Source organism: Gossypium hirsutum, chromosome D02, assembly GCF_007990345.1.
Source record: "Gossypium hirsutum isolate 1008001.06 chromosome D02, Gossypium_hirsutum_v2.1, whole genome shotgun sequence".
Taxonomy (NCBI): Eukaryota; Viridiplantae; Streptophyta; class Magnoliopsida; order Malvales; family Malvaceae; genus Gossypium; species Gossypium hirsutum.
The window spans coordinates 53,099,949-53,125,961 of record NC_053438.1 but is presented as its reverse complement, the minus strand read 5'-3'; the positions used below and the strand labels follow the sequence as shown (position 1 = coordinate 53,125,961).

The 26,013-nt window shown below is 33.5% G+C and overlaps 1 protein-coding gene across 1 annotated transcript; it reads right to left on the bottom strand.

The window, feature by feature from the left end:
• Positions 1-21,303: 21,303 nt before the first annotated feature.
• Positions 21,304-23,408, bottom strand: LOC121214712 (protein RGF1 INDUCIBLE TRANSCRIPTION FACTOR 1). The gene is made up of 5 exons (XM_041088796.1): positions 23,304-23,408; positions 23,044-23,223; positions 22,847-22,921; positions 21,691-21,840; positions 21,304-21,608 (listed from the first exon to the last, which is right to left on the bottom strand). The coding sequence occupies exons 1-5, from the start codon at positions 23,352-23,354 to the stop codon at positions 21,498-21,500; spliced, it is 567 nt and encodes a 188-aa protein (XP_040944730.1). The 5' UTR covers positions 23,355-23,408; the 3' UTR covers positions 21,304-21,497.
• Between the last annotated feature and the right edge of the window lie 2,605 nt (positions 23,409-26,013).

Here is a 26,013-nt window from a genome sequence, read left to right as displayed (position 1 = left end):
AGATAGTGGATCACTTTTGGGATACATCCGTACCTATGCCTCCTTGAGACCTACGTCTCCGCATAGTCATAGGGAAATGTATTCCCCTGAATCGACTCGGTCTATGTGAACCTATAATGGGTGAGAATCGAGGAATCTGCTGGTTTGGGTGCCCTTGCCCTAGAAACCAAACCACATATAGTGAACCATAGGAACTCACCCTAGGTAGAATTACTCTTAACCTTAGTAGATGCCTAATTAGGAGTTTTTTACTATTTCTTAGTTGTATTATATTTAATTGCTACTGATTTTTATATGTTTTACTCTGGTTGCATGGCATTACCATCACATGGCATTTCATTTTAAAAAGGCGTTGGTTCGTATTCGATTGCGAGATAGAAAGCTTATCATGGGAAATGGGTTTCTTGATAGAGTGGAGGATAATGCGGCTGTCCGAACTTGGGCTGAACCCACATAGCGCGAAAAAGGTGATAGCTTGGCCGATGGGTACAGCGCGAAAAAGGTGAGCCGATCACGCCTCAATCATAGATCGGTGGCAACTTCAATTTTATTTTAAAGTCGACAACTAAATTTTTGTTTTCAAAAAAATGGTTTCGACAATGAGTATTACGGGAATGAGCGAACAATGGATCATGGCCAGGATTAAACAGAAGGGCGAGTGTAAATGTATCCCATAGAGGAATTTGCGGGACTTGATCCTAGCACATCTGATGAAAAAAAGAAGGTTCATGTGTTTGCTTTGAGTATCTACGGATTAGTGATATTCCCAAGGGCACTGGGGCCTGTTGACGAATCTGTTTCAGACTTTGTTGATCGGTTGGGTAAAGGGGTCACATCTGTTCCTGCGATTTTGGCTGAAATGTTTAGATCTTTGAAAGCGTGTAGGCGAGCTGGTGAAGGCAGATTTATAGGTTGTGCACAACTGTTGATAGCCTGGTTCCATAGTCATTTTTGGAAGGTGGACAAAGTATTGTATCGGGTTTTCTCTGAACATTATTCCCTGTTAAAGGAAATAGTGGCTACCCTCAGAAGGGACGATATATCAGAAGAAAATTGGATAGCAATTCTGCAAAATCTTCAAGAGAATGATGTGGAATGGAGAGCTCCTTGGTTGATTCCTAATGGAATTCTCTACTGCTGTGGAAGCTTTGACTGGGTTCTGTTGCTTGGGATCTAGGGAGCCGTCGAATATGCACCTTTGCTGGTCCTAAGGCAATACAATTCAAGACAGTTTATGTCGGTAACGTATGTTTTAGCTTAATGTAAGTTCTCGTACCGAGGAGACAATTACAAGAAAAAGGTGAAGAAAATTTTTCAGGCTTGGAATCAGGTTCACAGGATGAAAAGGCTAGCTGTGGGTTCGATGACAACTCCAGAGTATGGTGAGTGGCGAAGTAAAAGGATTAATGATAACATCCCGGAGTTAAACTTGGAGAGTGCTCGACCAATGAAAGAATATCTACAAGTGATCCCATCAGAGTTGGAGATTATAAAACAAGATTTTGAAAAGAGGAATTTAGAGCTTGAAAAGAAATTAGAACAGTTGGAAGAAGAGAAGATGCACTTGAGGCTAGACATCGACGTCCAAAAATTAGAAGTTGAAAAATTAAAGAAGGGGAAGAATAAAGTAGAGGAGGATCTCGATAGCTTAAAGACGGACTACAAGAAATTACGTGTATCAATGAAAACTGTCGGGCTAGGAAAGACTTCAGAGTAGTGGCGATAGGAGATCTAGGAAGAAAGAAGAAAAGCCGATCGGTAGGAATGAAAGTCCCGGGAGACTCAAGTTCAGAAAGAGACCTTAGAGCGATAGGTTTTAGAAACTCAAAATTATCAAGCGGACCTGAAAGCTAGAATAGCGAAACTAGAAAAATCACTTGCTGCGTATAGAAGTAGTAATTCTGTAGTGGAACTAAGGACAAGTCTGTACAAGATTGAATAATTGAAAAAGAGGATAGAAGAATTGGTGTACATATTACAAGGCTGTAGGCAACGGATCGAATCCTTGGAAGGAAACGAAGAGCGTTGGAGGGAGCAACTTCATCATTCGCAGAATCAAATTCAGAGCAGGGATTACATTATGGGCAGAGCTATTGTTCAGGTTCGGGAAGTAGTTGATCATTTGTAAACAATGGCGGTTCAGGCTGATGTTTTAAGTGTAAAGTACGAGCTAGAATCGGATCAGGGTCATGAATTAGCTTCATTGTTGAAAGAAGTTAGAGCTCTGAGCATTAGGGCAAATCGAATCTGTAATCCATTTTATGTAAAGAATTTTGTTTATCAATAAAGTTTTCTAAAAAGAAATTGAATCAGAATTGACGCTCATTTTTGCATTCATTTCATGCATCTGCATTACATCATATGCATTTAAGATTATTAAAAGCAGTTTTAATTGGTTAAAATTATACTTCAGTTAATCTGGAAACCGGCAAAAACTCATTAACCAAACACCGCTACGGTACCCATGCAAAATCAATGATGATGGATCAACGATTTGAAAAGTTGGAGCGACTTCAAAAAGAAATGCAAGATCAGTTACAGATAGAAATGAAGGAACAATTTGAAAAAATTCAACAGGACGTGACAGAAAAGATGCTGGAGTCTCAAAAGGACATGATGACTGAGCTGACGTAATTATTAAAAAGATTAAATAAGAGGAAAGGCCCTATGATCAATGATGAAGAAGAAGACAAGACTGGACCCACCTATCCTCCAGGCTTTACGCCTCCGCATGCGCAGGTTCAGACTGAGGTGCCGTCACGTAGATCCTCTGTTTCAATAAAGCCTCAACAGTTTCAGGCCGATACTCTAATACCGATGAACTCCCAAGCTGGATCAGGTTTTAACCCTGGTGAAAACCTAGTTAATCTTGTTGTCCCAGACTTCGATGAAGTAGCTGAGAAGGATAAAGAAAAAGAAGAATTACCAAAACAGTTTGAGGAGAAATGGAAATGGATTGAAGAGAAGTTTAAGGCGATAGAAAACACTGAAAGTTATCATGGAATAGATGCAAAAGATCTAAGTCTGGTCCCGGACTTGGTGCTTCCTTACAAATTTAAGATGTCGGAATTCGAGAAATATAGTGGGACCAGTTGCCCCGAAGCCCACATCACAATGTTCTGTAGGAGAATGATGGGGTATATTAATAATGATCAATTATTAATACATTGCTTTCAAGAAAGTCTTACAGGAGCGACGTCTAAATGGTATAACCAGTTGAGCCGAGCCAAAATCAACACTTGGAGGGATTTGGAGCAGGCTTTTATGAGACAATACAGTCATGTATCTGAAATAATGCCTGACAGAATTACTTTGCAGAACTTGGAAAAGAAATCAAATGAAAGTTTTAGACAGTATGCGCAGAGGTGGAGAGAGATTGCAGTTCAAGTTCAGCCCCCACTTTTGGAAAAAAAAATAACGATGCTTTTCATCAACACATTAAAGGCGCCGTTTATCACGCACATGTTAGGAAGTGCCTCAAAGAGTTTCGCGGATATAATCATGAATGGTGAAATGATTGAACATGCTATTAAAAGTGTGAAAATAGTTGGTGGGGAGAATAATCGAAGGTCAGCTTCAAAGAAAAGAGAATGTGAAGTAAACAATGTGAACGCATACAACAAATCAATTACGGTGAATCAATTAGGGGAGATGGTTGCTCATCAACAAGGCTCATTGAAACAAGAATCGGGAATGAGGCAAAATACTGAGAAGCCCCAGTTCACACCCATTCCAATGACATATAAAGAGCTGTATCAAGTTATTTAATGCACATGTTGTTGCCCCTCGTTACCTGAGTCCTCTACAACCCCTGTATCCAAAATGGTATGACACGAACGCTCAAAGTGACTACCATGCGGGGATTTCAGGACACTCAATAGAAAATTGTACCGCTTTCAAAAAGATTGTAGAAGGAGTTATAAAATTGGGTGTTGTCAAATTTGATGACTCACCCAGCACAGAAGGTCCATTGCCCAATCATGATGATAAGAGAGTGAATATGTTGAGCGAAGGTACGGGGGAAGGAGTCAAGACAGACATCGCTGAAGTAAGAACTTCATTGAAACGAGAATGGAAAGAAATGACAAAAAAGGGGTTAGTTATTTCAGATTTGGAGGAAGGGTACGAGATGGGAAATTACTGTGAATTCCATCATAAAATAGGGCACGAAATCCAAGAATACGAAGGATTCAGGGCTTTGGTTCAAAGCATGATGGATAACAAGGAGATGAGGTACTATGAAGATGCGGAAGAAAGGAGGAGCATATGCGCGACAGAGTCGGGAATGGGGACCCCGAAAATAAATCATCCTGTAGTTATTATCTCACGCCCTAAGAGTAATGAGGCTAGGGCTCAGGTAATACCAAAAATTGTAATCACGAAACCGTCAAGTTTCACATATAAGGATGACAAAATGGTCCTGTGGAATTACGGATGCAATGTGACAATCTCAGGAAAAGAAGTTGAGGGCAATATGGTAAAAGAATACCAGGAAAGGGGTTCCTATACACGTAATGGGAAACGTTATGACACTCGAGTAGAACTGCCAAGAGAAAGGACTCAGATGGTAGAACAGAGTAAAGGGAAGGCGGTGGAATTTGAGCCATTGGTAAATGAACCAATAAAAGAAAATGAAGCAAATGAGTTCGTAAAGTTTTTAAAACACAGTGAATACAGTGTTATGGAGCAACTGCACACACAACTGGCTCGCATTTTGGTGTTACCTTTGCTTCTAAGTTCGAAAGTACATCGAAATGCGCTGATAAAGGTACTAAACGAAACATACGTGGCCGAGGACATCTCAGTCAATAAATTGGATCGTTTGGTCAACAATATAAGTGCTGACAATTTTATCTTCTTCAACGATGATGAAATACCGTCTGGAGGTAGGGGTTCTACTAAGGCTCTACACATTACCACCCGATGTCAGGGGGACACATTACTGAGGGTTTTGATTGATAATGGATTCGCATTGAACGTATTGCATTTGTCCGCTCTTAATCGATTACCTGTGGATAGTTCACATATGAAACCCTGCCAAAATATAGTAAGGGCATTTGATGGAGCATAAAGAAGAGTTGTAGGAAGAATTGAAATACCGTTAAGAATTGACCCAATTAGTTATGAGGTGGACTTTTTAGTGATGGATATTAAGCCTTCCTACAATTGTTTATTGGGGAGATCGTGGATACACTTGGCAGGGGCAGTGCCTTCATCGTTACATCAGAAGGTGAAGCTAATATCAGAGGGTCGATTGGTGACAATAAGTGCGAAGGAGGATATTATCGCAATGGTAACGGGTGATGCACCTTATGTAGAGACCAATGATGAGGCAGTCGAATGTTCTTTCTGGTCCTTGGAATTTGTGAATGCAATGTTTATCACTCAAGGAAATAGGATCCCGGTACCAAAGATATCCAAGGCTACTGAGATGGGTCTGCAGTTGATAGTTGGAAGAGGAGCTTCGCCAGGAAAAGGGTTAGGAAAGTACCTTCAGGGAAGGGTTGAGGCACCCATGCTGAAGGGAAAGTTTGATCGTTTTGGCTTAGGCTACAAGCCAAATATGAAACAAAGGAGAAAAGAAATGGAGAAAAAACAGGAGAGACGAAGGGCACGTCTAAGCGGAGAGGAAGTCAAGTGGGAGCCTTTGACCTTCCCTCACATATCTAAATCATTTGTGTCAGGTGGGTTTATTTACCATGAGCGAGGGGTGTCCAGAAGGGAAGGCATTGAAGAGATGTTGGAGAAAGTTCATATCAATGCTATAGAGACAGCTGAAAGAAGGCCCTTGCTGGAGATCGGCCCATACGAACCTAGGAGTGAGCTAAACAATTAGACTGTGGAAGAAATACCTGTAGTCTTTAGAGCTTATGCAGAGTAATGTTCAAAACATTATTGTTGTTTTTAGCCTAAGAATGACAAGAAATCCTTTGTGAAGTAGGCTTAAGTCTGAAGATCTTTATCCTAATAAAATTCATCTTTGCATTCATTTCGAGCAATTATTCTTTTATTCTTTCCAAGCAAGTAAATATTTTCCGTTTGATTAATTGTTTTCTAAATATTTTTTCATTTATAACCTAATCGTGCAAATAATTATTAATAAATTTATACTTTGTATATTCTTTGGTGTATCCCCATAGGTCCTCAGATATCAATGACATGAGTGATGTTGTTTCAAACATGGAGTCTCTTTTTGAGCGAGACATGTGTTTGGAAGGATCTCATGACTTTGAAAATGACAAAGACTGTGGTGTATCTCCAGACTTGTTGAGAATGGTGGAGCAAGAGGATAAACAGATCCTACCTCTCAAGGAATTATTAGAAATTGTGAGCTTAGTAAAGATTAGAATTGACCTGACCTTAAAGATGAGGCAAGACCTTGTTCAAAGATGTGTTTGTAGGATTATACCAGGATATGCCTAGGATAAACACTGATGAAGAAATCTGCACAACAGCACGATGTCAGAAATTTGTAGTAAGAACGATACAATTTTTTTGCCGGGGCAATGCCTTTCTCGTTGAGTCAGCATAGCTTTACCCATTTGAAGTCGAGTTTCCATCCCTTCAAGATGTTTTCTGTCGTAGTTGCGCCCCAAAAGGCTCTATGAAAGAAAAGAGGGTTTTTCGCATACAAGATGAAATTGAGAAATCTTATCTATAAAAACATTGATTCTGATAAAAAAATCAAAAATCAAAATCAAAATCAAAAACAAAAAAGAAAAGAAAAATCAAAGTCAAAAGCAAAAAAGAGAAATCAATCAAAGTCAAAATAAAATATGAAAAGAGAAAAAGAAAAGAAAAGGAGAGGCCAAGGCGAAAACCCAAAAAGGGCGCTTTGTGACCAAAGGTGGTTTTGAGTTGAAAACCCGAAAAGGGCGAATCAAATTTCAAGCAAAATGGGGCATGGACATCACCATTATCGAAGACTTATAATGGGCATTGCTTAACTATTGAGATCATTAATTACTTCATCAAATGGATAGAGGCTACTGCATGCGTCAATGTCATCATATGCCGATATAGAATTCCAGAGAGGATGGTATTGGAGATTGCATTGAACTGAATGACAGCAAGATAGTTGAGGGCTGTAATCAGTTCAAAATCAGACACCACGGTTTGTCACCGTACTGCAAGACAATGGATTTTAAAAAAAATGAAAATAAAAAATGACGAAAAAGTAAAAATGGAGAGGCTAAGGGGGAAAACCCGCAAAGGGCGCCTTAGGCCAAAGGGGATTTGACTTGAAAACCCAAAAAGAGCGGCTCAAATATTGATCAAAATGGGGCATGAGGTAATCAAAGCAACTCGAATCTTGACCAAATTGGGCATGTGGTGATCTTGCTATGCCTGAATCAACAGGAAAGGATAGGCGACATATTGGCGCATCGACAGAACACTGCAGATCTTCTAAACGCATGTCCAACTCAAAATGGTCTTCAGAAAGTTTGTACAGAGAAGTTCAAGCTGCGATATCTGGGGCACCCAATTCTCATATTATTTGTTGTTCTTGGAATACTTTTTTTCCTTTCCAAGATATACATTCCCAATTAATTTCTTTGTCATCCTTCTTTACTATTTTCGATAATTTGTTCTTTCGAGCTATGCTCAAAACCAACTTTATTATTATCCATTGTTATGACTCTTTTTTGCAAGCATGTTACATTGGAATAATGGTTAATGGACTAATAAAACTTTCACAAAGGAAGTTTTGCATATTACTTTGAAAAGTTTCTAAATAATATAGGAGCCTGAAACAGGACTATTGTTTAGAATACACCAAATTTAAAGGTTGGAAATTTGAGAAGGAATAGTCTAAATTTAGACTTTCTCTTTGGATTTTTGTTGTCAAATGCATTGATTGAACAAGATGATAAGACGACGAGTTAATGACATGATCACCAAGCAATAGGAAGAGGTTACCTCAGAGAAGAGAGCCTCCATTTGCGCATGAGTCTTTGGTACGACAACTTGGGAATGGTGTAAGGACCAGAATGATGTAGATCCTATATCCTTGAATCGGATAAGAGAGGATTGAGGAAAATTCATATTTTCTACCCTTGGATTACAGTGGGAGAATGATGGTACAGATTTTACATCCCAATGGATTAAACTTTGAGGTCTACAGTGGGGGCAACCTGGCTAAATGTTTCTTCAGAAGTCGGTCAAGCGAGAAGGCATTGTAGCACGCTGGTGTTAAAGCCTTAATAAACTTCGAGTAATGACCTAAGCGGGATCATTCTCGGAAAAAAGAAAATTCTGCATTCATGCAAACACCATTCACACATGTCTAGTTAGGAGTATTTGGTTCATTTTGATCATGCCGTCCTAATCATTAGGCATAATTAGGTTCATTATACAGGTCATGTTCCCCAGAGAACAGATCAGTGAAGATAGTATATCTTGCCTTCCTGCATTGATAGCGAAGCAGATCAAAAACAAAGCCTTGCCTCCATCAGTTACAGTGGAGCTGGTTAAAGATAGAAGATCTTGCCCTCCTGCGTCGACAGTGAAGTAGATCGAAGATTACAAGTCCTATGTCCCTGACCAGCAGTGGAATAGGTTAGAAATTACAAGTCTTATCTCCTTAAGCAGTAGTGGAGCAGACAGAAGAAATCAATCCTATCTCCCTGAAGTTGCAGTGGAGCAGACTGAGAAAACAAGTTTTATCCCCCTAAAGTCACAGTGGGGCAGACTGAAGAAGAAATCTCATCTCCCTGAGATTACAACAGAGCAGATTGAAGCTAGTAATCCTATCTCCCTGAGATTATAGTGGAGCGAATTAAAATAAAGGATCTTGTCTCTCTGAAGTTACAATAGAGTAGATCACATCAGATTGAAGCTAGAAATCTTATCTCCCTGAGATTACAGCGGAGTAGATTGAAGCCAGAAATCTTATCTCCCTGAGATTACAGCGAAGCAGATTGAAGCTTGTAATCCTATCTCCCTAAGATTACAGTGGAGCGGATTAAAACAAAGGATCTTATCTCTCTGAAGTTATAGTAGAGTAGATCGCATCAGATTGAAGCCAGAAATCTTATCTCCCTGTGATTATAACGGAGCAGATTGAAGCTAGTAATCCTATCTCCCTGAGATTACAGTGGAGCGGATTAAAACAAAGGATCTTATCTCTCTGAAGTTACAGTAGAGTAGATCGCATCAGATTGAAGCCAGGAATCTTACTCCCTCAAGCGGTGCAGTGGAACAGATTGAAGCTACAACAGTAAATCTCACTGCCCCGACATCAGAATTAAGCAGATTAAGGTTACGAGTCACGAATCCTATCTCCCTGATGTTACATTGGAGTGGATCAAAGCACCAATTCCCATACCTCTGAAGATGCAGTAGGTTGGAATGAGGCAACTTGAAGAAAAAGAGCACCAAGGGCCAACACAACCGGGTAAATTTGGCCATTTTTAGTCTTTGCTTCATTTCCGTTACACGAAAATGAGCAAAGAGGGGCAGCTGTAATAACCCAAATTTGCCCGGCCCAAATTAGAAATAAATAAACAAAAATAAACCAAAATAAAATAAACCCAAAATCTTAAAATGTCCACAGTCCATTACAGCAGGCCTAATAGGGCCCAAATCAGAAATTAAACCCAAAACCCATTAGCCCAAATTACATCAAACCCGAGCCTAAAATACTCTAACCCAGTTTACATGGCCCAAACCACATAAGCCTTAAAGACCAAAATCAGAAAACCCTAACAGCTTGTAGCAAGCTTCAGTGCCGCAGCCACCAGGGTCTTCCCTCGCACGTGCGCCACCGCCCACGTGCCATGCCTCTATGCGGTGCGTCGAGCCACGCACACCTCCGTACGACCACCTCCGTACTTCCAGGCTGGCCAAGTACCTGTAAAAAAGACACACGAAAACAATAGCAAATAGGAAAATAACAGATATAGGAAGATTTTGATTCATTTTTATTCTCTATTTTTTCTATTTTCTGTAAATCGGGCTATAAGAAGACCGATTCGAGCGCTGTAATTTTTTTACGCATTCAGAATCAAAGATTGAAATACTAAAGTGGTGATTTTCTGGGTTCTTCTTCTTTTTTTCTCTCATTCACAGTTTGTTTCGTTCTTCTTTTTTTGTTTCGGTTTCATTGAGTGTTTGTTAAAAACGGAAATAACAAAAAAGGGGTTAGAAGTTACCTGGTGGCGATTCGGGCCTTCTCTGTCGTCATTGGAGACCAGGCTTAGATCGGAGGACGCTTGAGCTCCCTTAGTGCGTAGAGCGGCGTATTTTTTTTCTTTTTTCATTTTAGCCTAAGTTTGTTTTAGCGAAACTGATAGGCAGTTTAGGGTTTATTTCGGTTTAAAAGGGGGGCCATTAAAACGCCGTCGTTTAGAGTCAATCCAATGACTCCTAAACGGCACTGTTCTGAATACCCGACCCAGCGGTGTCCCGGTCTGGGAAGGATCCGCGTTTCATAGGTCGTTTAGTTTATTTATTCTAAGGGTCCCTCTACGTTTACTGCAATTGTGATTGAATTTATTTAATTATTTGTAATCGGTATTGTGTATTTGTTTCTGTATTCATTTAGACCCAAGTGTAAACGGTGTCGTTTATTGACCCGATCCGAGCGGTGACCCGGTTCAGGAAGGATCCGCGCGTTTTGAAGCTTTTGGTTTACTTATTCGACGGGTCCCTCTATGTTTACTGCATTTGTAAATTGATTTCTTTATTTGTTCGTAATTTGCACCATACATTTAGTTCTGTGTTCATTTAGGTCTAGTTTTAAACGATACCGTTTTGTGGATAATTGAGATTATTTTGATACTTGTATTTAATTGCTGGATTGGTCCCTCAATTTTGGAATAAATTTCGATTTAATACAAATTCACTTTTATTTATTTCAACAATTTTTCTTTATATATATGACTAATCCTATTTTCATATATCATAGATTTTAACATTACTTATAATATTTAGTTTTAATAATGTCTAAAATTTATTATTATGATAGTTTAAAATGTAGTAAATTATTATTTTAGTCCGTATTATATATTTTGGTCTCGTCATGCATTAATGTTAAGCTATCGTATTTTATTTAATTTTGTTTCCCCTCGTAATTTTAATTTTATTTAAGCCTCGTTTTAAAATTGGTTGATTGTTGTTTTCAAAAAAATAAAAATAAAAATGCATTTTATGTTCAATCTTGATTTAAAAGATTTCTTTAACAAATCAATTTTGTATATATATTGAATCATTTTATTTTTAATTTTGATTTTTTTACAATAATATAATCTGATTACTAAATGCATAATTCATACGAAATTATTTTAATATATATCCATATTTATAAAATATGTTATAATTTGAAAATTTCTTTTTATGTTTTAAAATTTTACTCTTTTTTTGATTATTTCAATTGGTTTACTTGCAATTAAACTATTTTTATATTTATTTTGGTCATTTGTAAGATGGATTATTGGTTATTTGATTATTAATGTTGATGCATCATACGTTTAATTGCTCCAAATTGTAGAATTAATTTGTTGTTCATCATTTGATTTGTATATTGTTAATCAATCATGTCGTTTGTAAGAATTCCATTTCATTAAAATATTATAATCGTTTCATTTCGAAATTCAAAAAGGGGGTTTGGTGTTAAATAATTCTCGAGAGAATTGTGCCCTAACTTACTGGGCCTCAATTCTTCTCGATGAATTTATATAATCAATTATCCATTTCTTTTTAAGACGTATTTTTTAAAATAAAATTCTCTAGATTTTAAAATGTTGGGTCCTAACTTACTGGATGTGATATTTTGTTATCTCGTTCTTAATAAAGGAAATATTTGGTGTTTAGAAATTTTAAGAAAATTGAACCCTAACTTACTGGGTTTCGATTTTCTCAATTGATCTAAACAACCAAATATCATTCTCAAAATGTATGAATTTTTAAATTTTAAAAAAGGGGACGAATCTAACTTCGAAGATTGAATCGTTGCGCTCTAACTCATTGAGTGTGACGATTTATTTCTTTAAAGTGGGTAAGTCATATTTTCCAATCCGATTATTAAAATTTTCCTTTCAAAAGATTGTTTTCTAAAATCTTTTTAAGTTTCGACACTAAGACATTAAATAATCGATTCGGTACCAATACTAGGCGTTACGAGGGTGCTAACCCTTCCTCGTGCGTAACCGACTCCCGGACCTATTTTCTCAAATCTCGCAGACCTAAAATTTATTTTTAATGGTGAACCGATCACACCTTAATAAAAGATCGGTGACGACTCCTCATTCCCATTTTCAAAATCGATTCCCATTTTTGTTTTTTTAAACTTAAAATGGTTTCGACAATTAACATTTATAAATTATTTTCATCATTTAAATATAGTGCTAATAAAAAGTTCATATTTATTACTAAAGCATTTGCACAAATTATATAAAACAAAATTGATATGTTTTAAATTAAACTCTTCACTATTCAACTTTTGTAGTAGTCAATAAATTTACCATAATAATTCGTAAATAATATATAATTATAATATATTAAATTATATTAAATTATTATTTATAAATTTTTATATATAAAATACAAAATTACTCATTATATAAATAATTAAAATTTGTTATTTTAAAAAATAGTATATTATTTTTACTTTTTTTGGTTAATGATTTAAATATATAAAGTTTAAAATTTAAATTTTATTTATTATTATATAAATTCATTTAATAATATTAAAATTCTTATTTATATGTATGATAAAAAATTTTAACAAATAAATTTATTCAGCCAAATATTATAGTAAAACTAGTTCTTAATATCACATATGTATAATTAGTTTGGTTAAATAAATTTACTTGTTAATTTTTTGTACTTATTTAACAATTCAAATATTATAATATGAATAATGTATTTAGGGTAAAATAATATCTGCTATTTCAATTGTTGAACATAATTAAAATATATCAATTTATTTAACAAATTAAATATTAAATAATGAATATTTTTTTAAAATCATAATTAAATCATTTTTATCATGTTCCAAGTAAAGCATAGCTTACTTCATATAATTAATATAAATAACATTAATCAAAATAATAACTACTAACCATAATTAATCTATATAAATTAATTTCATCGATTAAATATAGTGTTAATAAAACCTTTTTCTAATTATTATTAAATTCTTTGTACATATTATAAAAAATTGATATATTTATACTATTATTTAACTCCTAATTGAGTTGGTGCCACGAGTCAATTGGACACCAACTCTGTTATGAAATTATAGGAATGTGTTTCTATAACTAAGATAAATATTAACTTTGTTTACGATTTTCAAGTTTAGATACTAATTAAATCTAAAAAAAATTTAGATATAAAGTAAGTAGGAATAAATACCCCTCTATATATTAACCTTTGAAAAAAGAATTGAAGAGTTCAGAAATCACATTGGTTGAATCTAACCATGATGGGCTTTGAGTTTTTGTTTTTCTACTTGTCCTCTTTTGTTGTTGTTTCATGATGGTTATTGTTTAGGTTATCATTTTACTTAATTTTGCGATTGTTTCTATCTTTGTATTTGATTATTTTAACAATATTCATATAATTAGGATTTTAAATAATAAAGTTTGAGTATTTGCTTTTGAGAATGTGTAAATCGTGGCTTAATTAGCATAATATACAAGGTTAAAATTTCGGTTAAAATTGAATTAATCGATTGAACCGATTTAATTCAGTTAATCAGTCGATTAATCGATCTAATATAGTCGGACACCGATTAATAATTTTTTGGAAGTTCGGTTAATGGTTTATTCAGTTCGAAATCGAATAATTAACCGAATTAATCGAACTTAATAATTAATATTATATATTAGCCCACTATCCATCCAAACCTAGGCCCCAAACACCGACCCACTCCTAAAATAAACTCTATCCTATATATATCTATAAACCCAACCCAACCCAATCCTAAAAATTAAAAATAATTTAATAATTTAATAAAAAATAAAATCCTAAAAACTAAAGTCTAAAAATATCGTACACTCGTTAAAAAAATCCCTAACCCTAAATTGAAAATACCTAATCTAAAATCTTCAAAAATCCCTATTGCTAGTCACCATCGTCCAGTGTCCACTAGTCACACCGTCCGACGTCCACTAGGTCACCATCATCGTTCTACATTTGTTCGCCATAGATTTCGACTTCACCCAAAATCTGAAAACTCCTAATTTGAAATCTCCCAAAATCCCTAACCCAACACAGTGACGCACCTTTGATTTCGACTTCACTCACCACCGTCTGACACTCATCTTGGATTTTTCAAGTCAAAGGTATCTTCTTCTTGTTTTCAGTAAAAGGGACTTTTCTGCTATTAATCTTTAAGATTAAAGATATATTCTTTTTTTATGACAAAATTTTCATTCTTCCCTTCTTCTTTCTTTATTTGAAATTATGAAATTGGGTATAACATGTGTGATACCTGTTGAGAAATGTGCCCATATTGTAGTAAATATGTAACCATTTTCTATTTATTTGAACGATAAATAAAAAAATAAAGTTAAGTTCACATTTCACATGTAACACCCCAAACCCGACTTGAATGTTATGGCCGAATTTGGCGATACCGCATGATAGCGTGTTTGAAAACCGATGCTCGTGTTGAAAAACCATAACTTTGCTTAAAACATTTCCCGTTTAGATCTCGTCATTATCTTTTATTAATCCTAAAATAGTGATTTTTTATTCAATCTTTAGTTTGCAAAATATTATACGTTGCGGAAGCTTTTTAAAACAGTTTGTGTCCTTGTGGGTATTTTGCTAAAATACATGCATTTCTTTTAAAAACCCGTGTTTTATCCACCTCTAGCAGATATAAAATCCAAATTTTAATCAAAAACCCATAGCGGCCATTATTACAGAAAAATACCCCAAATAAAACTTTTAAAAAAATAAACCTAATTAAATACGAAACAGTAAAAAGGAATCGTGTGGCCACAGCTGAGTCATCCACCACTCCGATCCGCCTAAGTCTGGGGATTACCTGAATAGATGAATCAGAAGGGTGAGTTTACGAAAACTCTGTGTGTAATCCCCACATAAACAAACAGACACTATGCAATCATAGTCTGAGCCTAAGCCCATTTTGGTAACAGTTTCAGTTAGGGCCTTAGCCCATTACAATACAGAAGCAGTCATGTATTTGGGCCTTAGCCATTACAGTATCAATACTCAGTACAGTAACAAATATGTAGTATCAAATCCTACCCAGCCAGCCTCTACACTCTAACTCTGTCCAACCCTACACTCCATGTGGGGATATAATTAACCCACTCATCTCTACACTCCAAAAAGTACCGATTGCAGCACTAGACAGTAGTTTACAGTTGAGCTGCCAGTAATTTAGGCTCGAGGCCTTTTAGTACACTTCCTTCGAACAATATAAACCCATCCCAATGCAATGCAATATACAAATATAACATGCTAAAACATAATATCTTGCATAAAATCAGGGCATACAGTATCAAACCAGTGAGACATCATTATGCTTAATAACATGCATAATTGTATTAATCATACAGTCATTTCAGTCAATTAGGGGTCTAGGTAAGCTTATCGACCCTACAGTAGGTCCACAGTTAACTCAGACGACCCGTGCAACCTTAGCAGTCAAACAGTGAAAATGGGCCCACGACCCATGTTGCATGCCCATGTGGGCCCACACGCTCGTGTGGCCCACACGGCCCAAAGTGGCTTTGGCCGTGTGGATCTCACGGCTTGGCCCAATATTCCCATACGCCCGTGTGGTTCACTCATGTGGGGCTCACGCGTCCGTGTAGCCCACACGGCCCAATTCGGCCCGACCCATAAATCGCACATGGCCAGCCTCGTCGATCACACGCCCATGTATGATCACACGGCCTACCACACGGGCGGCCGCACACCCGTGTGGCAACAACAATTACATTTTTTGGCTTTTCACCAGTTTTCGTTTTCAGAGTTGTATTTACACACCTGATTTTGTTTGAAGTTAACCCGCACTCCGAGTACTTCAAAACCTAGATTCAACCAAAACATCATTCAATCAACTACTTAACTTGTTATTTAATCAAAGCCTAACGAAGTTAAAAATCGATAAACAATCAAAACCCCCTTACCAAAGTCAACTGAAATCGCACTCTCAATTCATTAAAAACGCACCAACTAACCCTTGGTCTCCACCTAAAACGAGAGTCACAAACCTTTTCGTTAAACTTTTAATCGAATTACACTGTAAACTTTAACTAAATCATACTTACCGATCAAACACAACCTTTCATTTAATATATTATAAAACGAGATAGCAAAACACCTAAATCACGTGCCCAATTGACGAAAGAACGTAGTGCAATTTGGCAACGCAAGAGAGAATGAATCGAAAAGGGGAATCAAAGATTGAAAAAAGGTAAAATAGAGGGGGTGACGGCAAGAAGAGAAAAAGAAAATGATGAGAAAGGAAGTGCAAAGCCGAAAGAGAACAGAAGGTAAAGCAGAACTCACCTAGCAGTATTTGGCCAGGAAGAGGAGCAAGTTGACGCATGGTCGGCTTGAGGGGAAGGGAAACTAGCGTAAAAAATTTAGAAACAGAAAAGGATAACTGAATTTCTTTAAAAAAAGGCAGCAAGTGGGGATATTTTGGCTAAAAACAAAAAGGAGGAAGAAAAGATGGATAGTAGAAAATCGGCAGAACACAAAAAGAAAGGAGGAAGAAAAACTTTTCAGCCAAAAATTCTAGTCTGGCCGAAATTCCTTAAGATAATGCCCATATCCCCCAAAACACTCCTTTCAATCCACAATCCCTAAAATCCCTCATTCTAAATCGTCCACTACTTCCTTACTACACCTCAAATTCTCAGCATTTGACTGCAATCCAAACTCTTTTACGGCACAAATAACAAAAATAATACTCCTACCTAGACTCGAACACAAGACCTTTAGCACACCAACTCACCACTTAACCACCAGACCAGCAGACCCATTCTGTCATATTTTACCAACATTTATTTATAAGCCTACTGATTAGAGATAGAGATTTATTCATTTAAAAACAAAAATTTGCTTAAGCTAGAGCTTGAACTTAACACATAATTAAAATGTAAGTCTTTAATATTCTCCATCTGCATCCATTTCTTCTCTCTAAATGATCTCCATTTGCATTATACCTACAAAAAATATGTGCAAAAAATGAGCATATAATAGAAAATGATCTCAATTTTCTCTACAAACTCTTTTTTTTTAAAATTCTCTCAAAGTTCTTCTTGAAAATTTAGTTCTTGAATATTAACTTTGCAATGAAGTTCCAATTGAATCGTTTATCATCAATCGTTGAGTTTCACGCCATCAATTTCAAAATTTCTATCAAGATGAATAAGCTTTTCTTGTTTCCTAATAGTTAGATCTTATCAATTTTGGAAAATAATTATTTTCGTTAGATCTTTCATCTGTTATGAATCTTTTATGATATTGTCGAAAAACCCCCTAAATCTTGAAATTCGTCATTAATTCTTGCGTTTTGTTAATAGAAAGACCCGTGTAGGTAATCCGAATCATACTTGGACGTGAGGACCATTGTACGAGACCCCAGAAGTTAGGTGTGTATTCTTTTATGAAAAATTGAGTCAAATTTTGAAACTGCCCAGTCGCACACGACCTACCACAAGAGTGTGTGGCCAGCCCGTGTGGATAACACGTCCATGTCCCTTTGTAATCCCTCACATCTTCGCATCGCACACTGCCTGGGGCTTTGCACTCATTCGGGTCACACGACCGTGTGGCCCCTGCACCTTACCTATTCGAATCATACACAGCTTGGGGCTTCGCACACGGTCTGGTCACACGATCGTGTGGCCTTTGAAACTCCAAAATTATAATTTTGTCTTAATTTTTATTACTTTTTTCAAATCAATCCCTGATTAGGTTTTTAATGGCATTTAGAGAACTAGATTATACAATTAGGTCCTGGATTAGGAATAGAGCAACGAGATATATAGATGATTGAATTTATTGATTGAAATACTCTTGATTGATTGCCTAAATAGTGAATAATGTTACATGCATTTTATGAATATCTGATTGAACGATCCAAATGCCTAAATTGTTGACAAAATTGGATGCCTAATTTATTCATGATTTTCATTGATTGGTAACGAGATAAAAAGTAAGCGATATTTTGATTGAATGTCTCGGATTGTATTTGTATTGCATTTTCATGGGTTGGGTTGATATGATCAGAGGAAGAATCGGCAGTATAATTGCATTTAATTATTCATTGTGTACTCACAATTACAGCGTATTCCAATTGCAACGGTCTTGTTCTGTACCCACAGTTACAGCAGCTCCTAACTACAACATTTTCAATGTGTTCTCACGGTCCCTCTGATAGCTCTTATCTACAAGATGGTCGTGTTTCCGCAATTTTCAGTATCTTTTATCTAAAATTACCCAAATCCGATTATGGTATTAAGTCCACAAATTGGAGTGATGGTGGAGGGAGTTCAGGGGAACTCCCAATTTTGGAGTGCTAGTGGTTAGGGGTAGGAAACCAAATTTTTTAACTAATTTTTGTATGGCATATTTGACAATTATGCATGACTGAATTTACTTGATGAAATTATTGATATAATTTATTTGCATATATCTTTCGTGAATAGTATGAATGACTCTGAAATTGATTTAGCTGATTGACTATGTTTGAGAATATTATCATTGTTTGACTAAAGTAGCAACACCGAATTACCGTATTTGAAATTGACAGATAATTATAACTAATTGTTATTCCTGATAATGATGTATGATGTTATTTAGTGTTTAAAAATAAATGTATGATTTGGTTTATTGTAAAAGGACTCACATTGAGCTTCCATAGCTCACTCCCCCTAATTTCCATATTTACAGATAATCCTTTAGACTAGGATGTAGACACGACACTCGGAGGGTCTCGGCTTTTGTTTCATCCTTATTTTCGTTAGTGTTATTATTTTTAATTCCTTAAAAGGTAGAGTTATTTTCCATTTTCTTTTATTATGAACCGTGGTTTGGGATTTAGTTTTAATTTAATTATTAGATGCATCTCATTCAGTATAGATTATGAAATTTAGGTTATTATTTGTTAACATGTGATTAAACCGAATTGTTTTATTAAAAAGACTTATGTTTTAATTCTACTGCTAATTCCAATAAGTTTAACTAGAATATAAATTGCAAATCACCTGAACAAACATGAGTTTTAAAAGGAAAATTGATTTGTATAAAGACCGAACTACTTCGGTGGTTAATGTAATCTCCCGAATTCGGGTCTACCATCTAGACCTAGTTGGGGAGGTTAAAGAGAGATACGGAGGTTTTAAGGTATAAAGAAAATTTCTATTGGATTTCTTTGTCGAGAAATTGGTTATGCATTTGGCCGTGTCTTTGAATTAATAAATTAGTTTGTTATGTCTATTTTTTTTATCTATAATAAGACTACTATGATTATGTTTTGAGTGAAAATTTGTAATATTTTGTTATTTTTTCATGTTGAATTCCAATTGTTAAGGTGCTTTTTTTGGGAGCTTAGAGAAGTTTTAACATGTTTATAGTTGAACAAGATTGAAATAACCAAGAGAGAATTGGAGATGGGCTGTCGACTCCCTGAATGAATTTTTTAAATAATTTTTAATATTATTTGAAAATTTAAAATTTCTTTATGAAGTATATATTTAAAATTTTTATAGCTTTTCTAGGATCAAGATTAAATTACACAATGTGTAGATGTTGATAGCCACATTTTTTAGAATTAGGACTAATACAATGTGTAAAATGTTGAGGGCTAAATTTGTTATCATGCCAATTTTATGACTGCCATATCATCTTTCTGATATGTAATTAATAGAAATGAATAAAAAAGAAGATAAATTTGAATAGTTAGATAATTACTAGTGTAGATTACCTTAAAATTTTATATTTGATCAAAGTTCAATTCGAGGCAACATACCAAACCATACACACTACATCCAAAGGGAGCTGTGCCGAAATAAAGGCCTACGGCTGCAGTATCCCTATAGTATCTAATATCACCACAACTGCTATTTTTACACTAACTGTAAATAAACGTACTGTACATCTAAACCCACCCTTAGAATGAGAAGTTATTCCGGCAAAAAGGAAAGGAAAAAAAGAGGTGATAAGTTATAGTATATTGATATAAAAAATAATGTTTTCATAACTAAACCAATGGTTGAATTGATTAGATTATTGATTTATGATTTAACTCGTTAAAATATTAGTTGAATTGCCAAAAACAATTAAAAAAGAAACCAGACAACTTTCTTAAAAAAATTAAAAACACAAATATATAAATAACAATAATGACATAAATATCAATTAAAAATTAAAAATTAAAAATTCAATTAAAACAATAACATTACCATTTTTAATCAAAATTGAAATATCAATTAACTTTTTTTTTTCTTTCTCGTAACATACCAAATACATAAAAATATATATATATTGTGAGCTGAGTAAAAACAACTTTACAAGCAGATTTGAGTTCACGTAACTTATTTTTAGGATATATTTTCTTAAACATGCTTGTTACCCAAATATAAAATGCTTCATGGTTTAATGCATCACAATTTAGGTTTTATTTTTTTAGACTGGGTTTCTATTGATTAGGGTTGGGCTGATAAACCAGTTTATTAATTTGTTTTAATGATAATTTAAGTATATCATTCTGTGCCAATTTTCGATTTAACTACTTAAACTAACTATTCATACAAAAAATTGGAATCGAATTTTGCTACTTTCATCTCTTTTTCAAATTCATAATAATAAACAATAATATTCAGATTTTTCAATCATATGAAAAACTATTCCGAATCTGGCGAGTTTAGCCTATTCATAATTTAGGAACCAATAATTTGTACTTAAATAAGTTGAGATTAGTTGGATGCAAGTTTTAGAAGAAACCATATCTAAGTATATATGAAGTATAATATCAATTTGGTCCTTATTCTTTTTTTGAGCTAAATTTATCTCTCAAGTTTTTCAAAATAAAAAGTGAAATTGTTTTTTAACAAAAATGATAACTAAAATATTCTTTTTTAATAATATTGGCGCGACAATTCACGTGACAATTCTTGTGTATTTTATGCTAGTATGAAACTGTTTATTTTATGTGACAACAACAAATAATTGAAAAGTTCATAAATTTTTTTAAAAATAGCATGAAGTACATGTATATTTTCATGCAAGTTTCCATGTTTAAAATTTAAATTTTTAGCCCGTATTTCTATTAAAAACAACAATGATAAACTCTTTTTGGAAGGTTAATGGTCAAATTTAACTAAAAAAAAGAATAAAGACAAAACTAATAAAAAGATGTAAATGTTAAGGACTAAACTACACAAGAAATTTTCTTAAAAGCCTCCATTTTTAAAATTTGAATTTAAATGGGTGCTCGAAGAAAATTATATTTAAGTACTAATTTAAAATTAAAAATAATAAATAAGGAGATAAATAATGTATTAGAACATGGGGGATCGTAGGGGGACGCCTTTTCTAGTTTGCCTTAACCTTGGTTTCTTTGTTAATGGCAATCCGACGAATATTTCTTCATCTCTGTATATATTTAACACCTGTCCATAAATAAATAGTTAATAATAGTTAATCCCATGATTCGCTGAAAAAAGAAAAAAAAGGTTGGGGGAAATAAAGAACCTTGCATGCGATACTGCAATAAAGAGAAGTATTATCTTGTAAAGTTTTGCCACAAATGGAACATTTATAGTCCCTTGAACTACTTTGTTGTTGATGAGATTGAGTCCTTTGCTTCAAGAATAGCACCTTGGCTTTCTTTGTAAGATATGTCTGCACCCAAGGATTGTGAATTCCCTTTTTTTATTTCTCTCAGTACGTATGATAATATTGGTATGAATGTTGTGTTATAATGTATTTGGAGGGTAGGTGTGTCTCATTAAGTATACTACTCTACTTTTTGTTGAAAAATTATTATCATACATAAATGAGACTAGCATATGTCATTTATTAACATTATAATTCTTTTTACATTTTATTAGATTAACAATAATACCTATATTAATCGAGCTGATACTCAATGAATAATATATATATTACGTTACTACTATATATTTTTTCTATTTTAGCAATAGAATAAAAGCTTCTATAACTGCACTCTAGGTCATTGAACTATTAAAAGTTTATGTTTTGGTAATTCAACTTCAAAAACTTACAAAATGATTATTGAACTATTTGAAAGTTTTCATTTAAATCACTAAACTATTTGAATTTTTTTTGAGTCACTAGTTGTTAATGTTTTTAAAATATATGATTAGTGAGCTCCAAGTGATGAGTCGATGATATATATGGTGGATCAATATACATCTACAAGTAGAGCATACTTTAGATCCAATTCAATCTGACAGTTAGTATCGGAGATAAGAGAAGAAAGTTGTTTGGATTTTAGTTTGCAAATTTGTAATGTTCAAAGTAGTTTCATGAAAAAAAAATGAATTGTAAAAGAGAAAGAGAATGAGAGCTTTCAATTAGTGTAGGCAATATGAATAAAGAAATACATACAACAACAATTTTAATAGCTCAATAACTTAAATGAAAACTTTTAAATAATTCAGTGACCATTTTATAACTTTTTTAAAATTAAGTGATGAAAACATAAAATTACTAAATTATTTGTAAACACAAAGTATAAAAAAAAATTGAAAGGAGAATCAATGTTTTCATGATAAGAGTATTCCATGAAATTAAAATATCATAAAAGAGAATTAATTAACATAAAAGAAAATGATTGATAAAATTAGTAGGAAAAGAGAAAGAAAAACTATAGAGATGATCTGACCTGGATGCCAGAACAATTGAAGAGCTCACACAAATCTTGTCGGTTGATCACGTCACTGTAGATGTATCTTCGAATCTCGATTTCGATATTAGATAATAACAATAATTAGTCCAGAATTCAACTTGTTATTCCGTTATTGATGCAATTATAAATAAAGGATTAAAAATGGTGGGAGATTTTTGGAGAAGAAAGGCAACCTTGATGTGCTTGTGAAAAGCATGAGAAGGAAGGCAATGAGAGCAAAAAGATTGAAGACAGTCGATGCAGAACTTGTCGACTTCCTTCTTCTTCTCGTTTGGGTGGTGAACACAGTTGTTAAAGAAGACGGAGTTATACATAACAATCACCCATGGCGGCACCACTCCAAATTTACTCCTCTGCAACAATGGAAACTACATAATTTATGAAAATGAAACCTCTCACTAACAACACTTTCTTTTTTGTTGATGGTACTTACTTGTTGGGTTTTGGGTGCATGCAATCTATGTAAGGCTAAGCTGTTTCTCATGCTGTTCTTTTGTTTTTGGACAAGATTCTGAAGTTTTTGGTTACCGTCTTTGTCATCCACATACCTATTACCTTCTAATATAATATAATATAATACAATATAATAGGTTAAAATATGATATAAGTCTCCTACTCTTAACAAATTTGGAATTTAGTCCTTATACTTTTATTTCCACGAATTTAGTTCTTTTATTTTTCATATTTTAAAATTTAGGTCCAACTGTTAACACTTTTAAAATTATTTTGTTAAATTCAAATTCATTACAATGTCTTTTTTTTTTTTACTTTCATGACTACCAAATGAGCATGTTTAATTTCAAAATGTCATATTAACAAATTTAACAAAAAAAAAATTGTGTTAGCAATTGGACTTGAATTTTAAAATTTGAAAAGTAAAGAAATTAAATTCCAAACTTGTGAAGAGGATGGTGACTTATGACATATTTTAACCTATATAATATAACAATTTTTTTTTCTTTTTGGTGGGTAATGTCTATACTATTATTTAAGTATGTGACTAATTAGTTGATGTCACGAGTCAACTTAACACCAACTCATTCAAGTAAAATTACTAAAATAATCTTATATAATTTAAATAAATTATATATTACGAGGATATTTTTGTCTTTTTCTTATTTTGAGGAAACCAATGAAAAATTTACAATAGTAGAGATTTAAACCCACCAACTCAATCAAGTAAAATTACTAAAATATCCTTACATATTTCAAATAAATTATATTATTTCAAGGGTCCTTATGTGTTTTTTTCTTATTTTCTAAAAACCAATAAATTTTTTATAAATGTTAGAGATTTGAAATCATACCACTAGCATCTTTAAAATTTTTTCTTTACCACTCCAACCAAATCTTTATTTAGACTTATTATTATTATTATTATTATAAATTTTAGTGTTATTACACAGATTGTTTCGCCCACATTGTTTGTCTATCCATACTATACTACACTATTATTTAAGCCCTTAATTGATTTGGTGACACGAGTTAACCAGTCACCAACTTGGTAAGAGAAATTGCGAAAATATCTTTCCATATTTAAAATAAGTTATATTATTCAAGGGTACTTTAGTTTTTTTAATTTAAAAAAAAAACCAATAAAAAATTTACATACTGTGGGATTCAAACCCATCCATTTGAGTTGATAAAACCTTAATTTTACCACTCAATTAAAACTTTATTTAATTTAATTCATATATTTTAATTTTATTATGCATATTTTATTACTTCCGTCAATTATACATATTGATAATATTGTTGATTGAATTGATGCTACAAATTAATTTGACACTAATTAAAGATTGCTTCTAATATCACATATGTAAAACATAGTTTACTTCATAGAATTAATTTGGTTAAATAAATTTACTTGCTAAAATTTTAAACTTATTTAACAATTGAAATATTATAATATATTAAATAATATATATTTAATTACATTAATTAGGATAAAATAATATCCTCTATTTTAATTGTTGAACATAATTAAAATATATTAATTTATTTAGCAATTCAAATATCATAATAATGAACAATTTTGAAATTATAATTAAAACATTTTTATCATATTCAATGTAAAACATAGTTTACTTCATATAATTAATATAAAACGACATTAATCAAAATAATAATTAATAATCATAATTGTATGTGCTCATGGGCCGACAAATTTTAGGCCCGGGCTTGGCCTGACCCGAAAAATGGGCCTAAAATTTTGCCTAAGTCTGGCCCGGATAAAAATGTTAAAACATGGGCATGCCCGTATTATTTTTTTATATTATTTGTTATATAAATTTTTTAAAAAATATAATACACCAAAAATACTAAAAACATTAAAATAAATATTTCCCAACAAATTGAAAATACATTTTAAAAAATATATATGCTTAAATAACACTAGATGCAACTTAACAAGCAAATACCTCTAAAATAGTAACAAAAATAACAATAAAACAAGAGTTATACAATAACAACAAAATAGTAGCAACATAATAGTGAGATGGTAGCAAAATAGTGAAAAAAAATAAAATAACACAAAAAAGAGAGTAAAAAACAACAAAAAAATTTGTGGTTTTTTTTTTTGCATATTTGGGTTGAGTCGGGCCTGGACCAAAAAAGCCTTACCCGAGGCCTGACCCGTTCTCTAAACGGGCATTTTTTTTGCCCAAGCTCATTTTTCAGGCCTATATTTTTACCCAAACTCTCTCACTTTTCGGGCGGGCCTTTGGGTCATGCCGGGTGGCCAGGCCCATGAGAAGGTCTAATCATAATTAATCTATATAAATTGATTTGATCAATTAAATACAGTGTTAATAATTTTTTTAATTATTATTAAAAAATTTGTACATATTATAAAAAAATGATATATATATAATATTATTTAAATTCCTAATTGAGTTAGTACCATTAGTCAACTGGACACCATTTCAGTTAGGAAATTAAGGGAATGCGCTTTATAATTAAAATAAGTAATATCATTCGAGGGTATTTTAATCTTTTCACTAAAAAAATCAATAAAAATATGCATGTGGTGAGACTTGAAGTCATGCCAATTAGATTAGTAAAACTTTTAATTTACCAGTCAACTAAAACTTTATTTTTATATTTTTATACATTTTAAGTTTATTATACGTACTTTATCACCT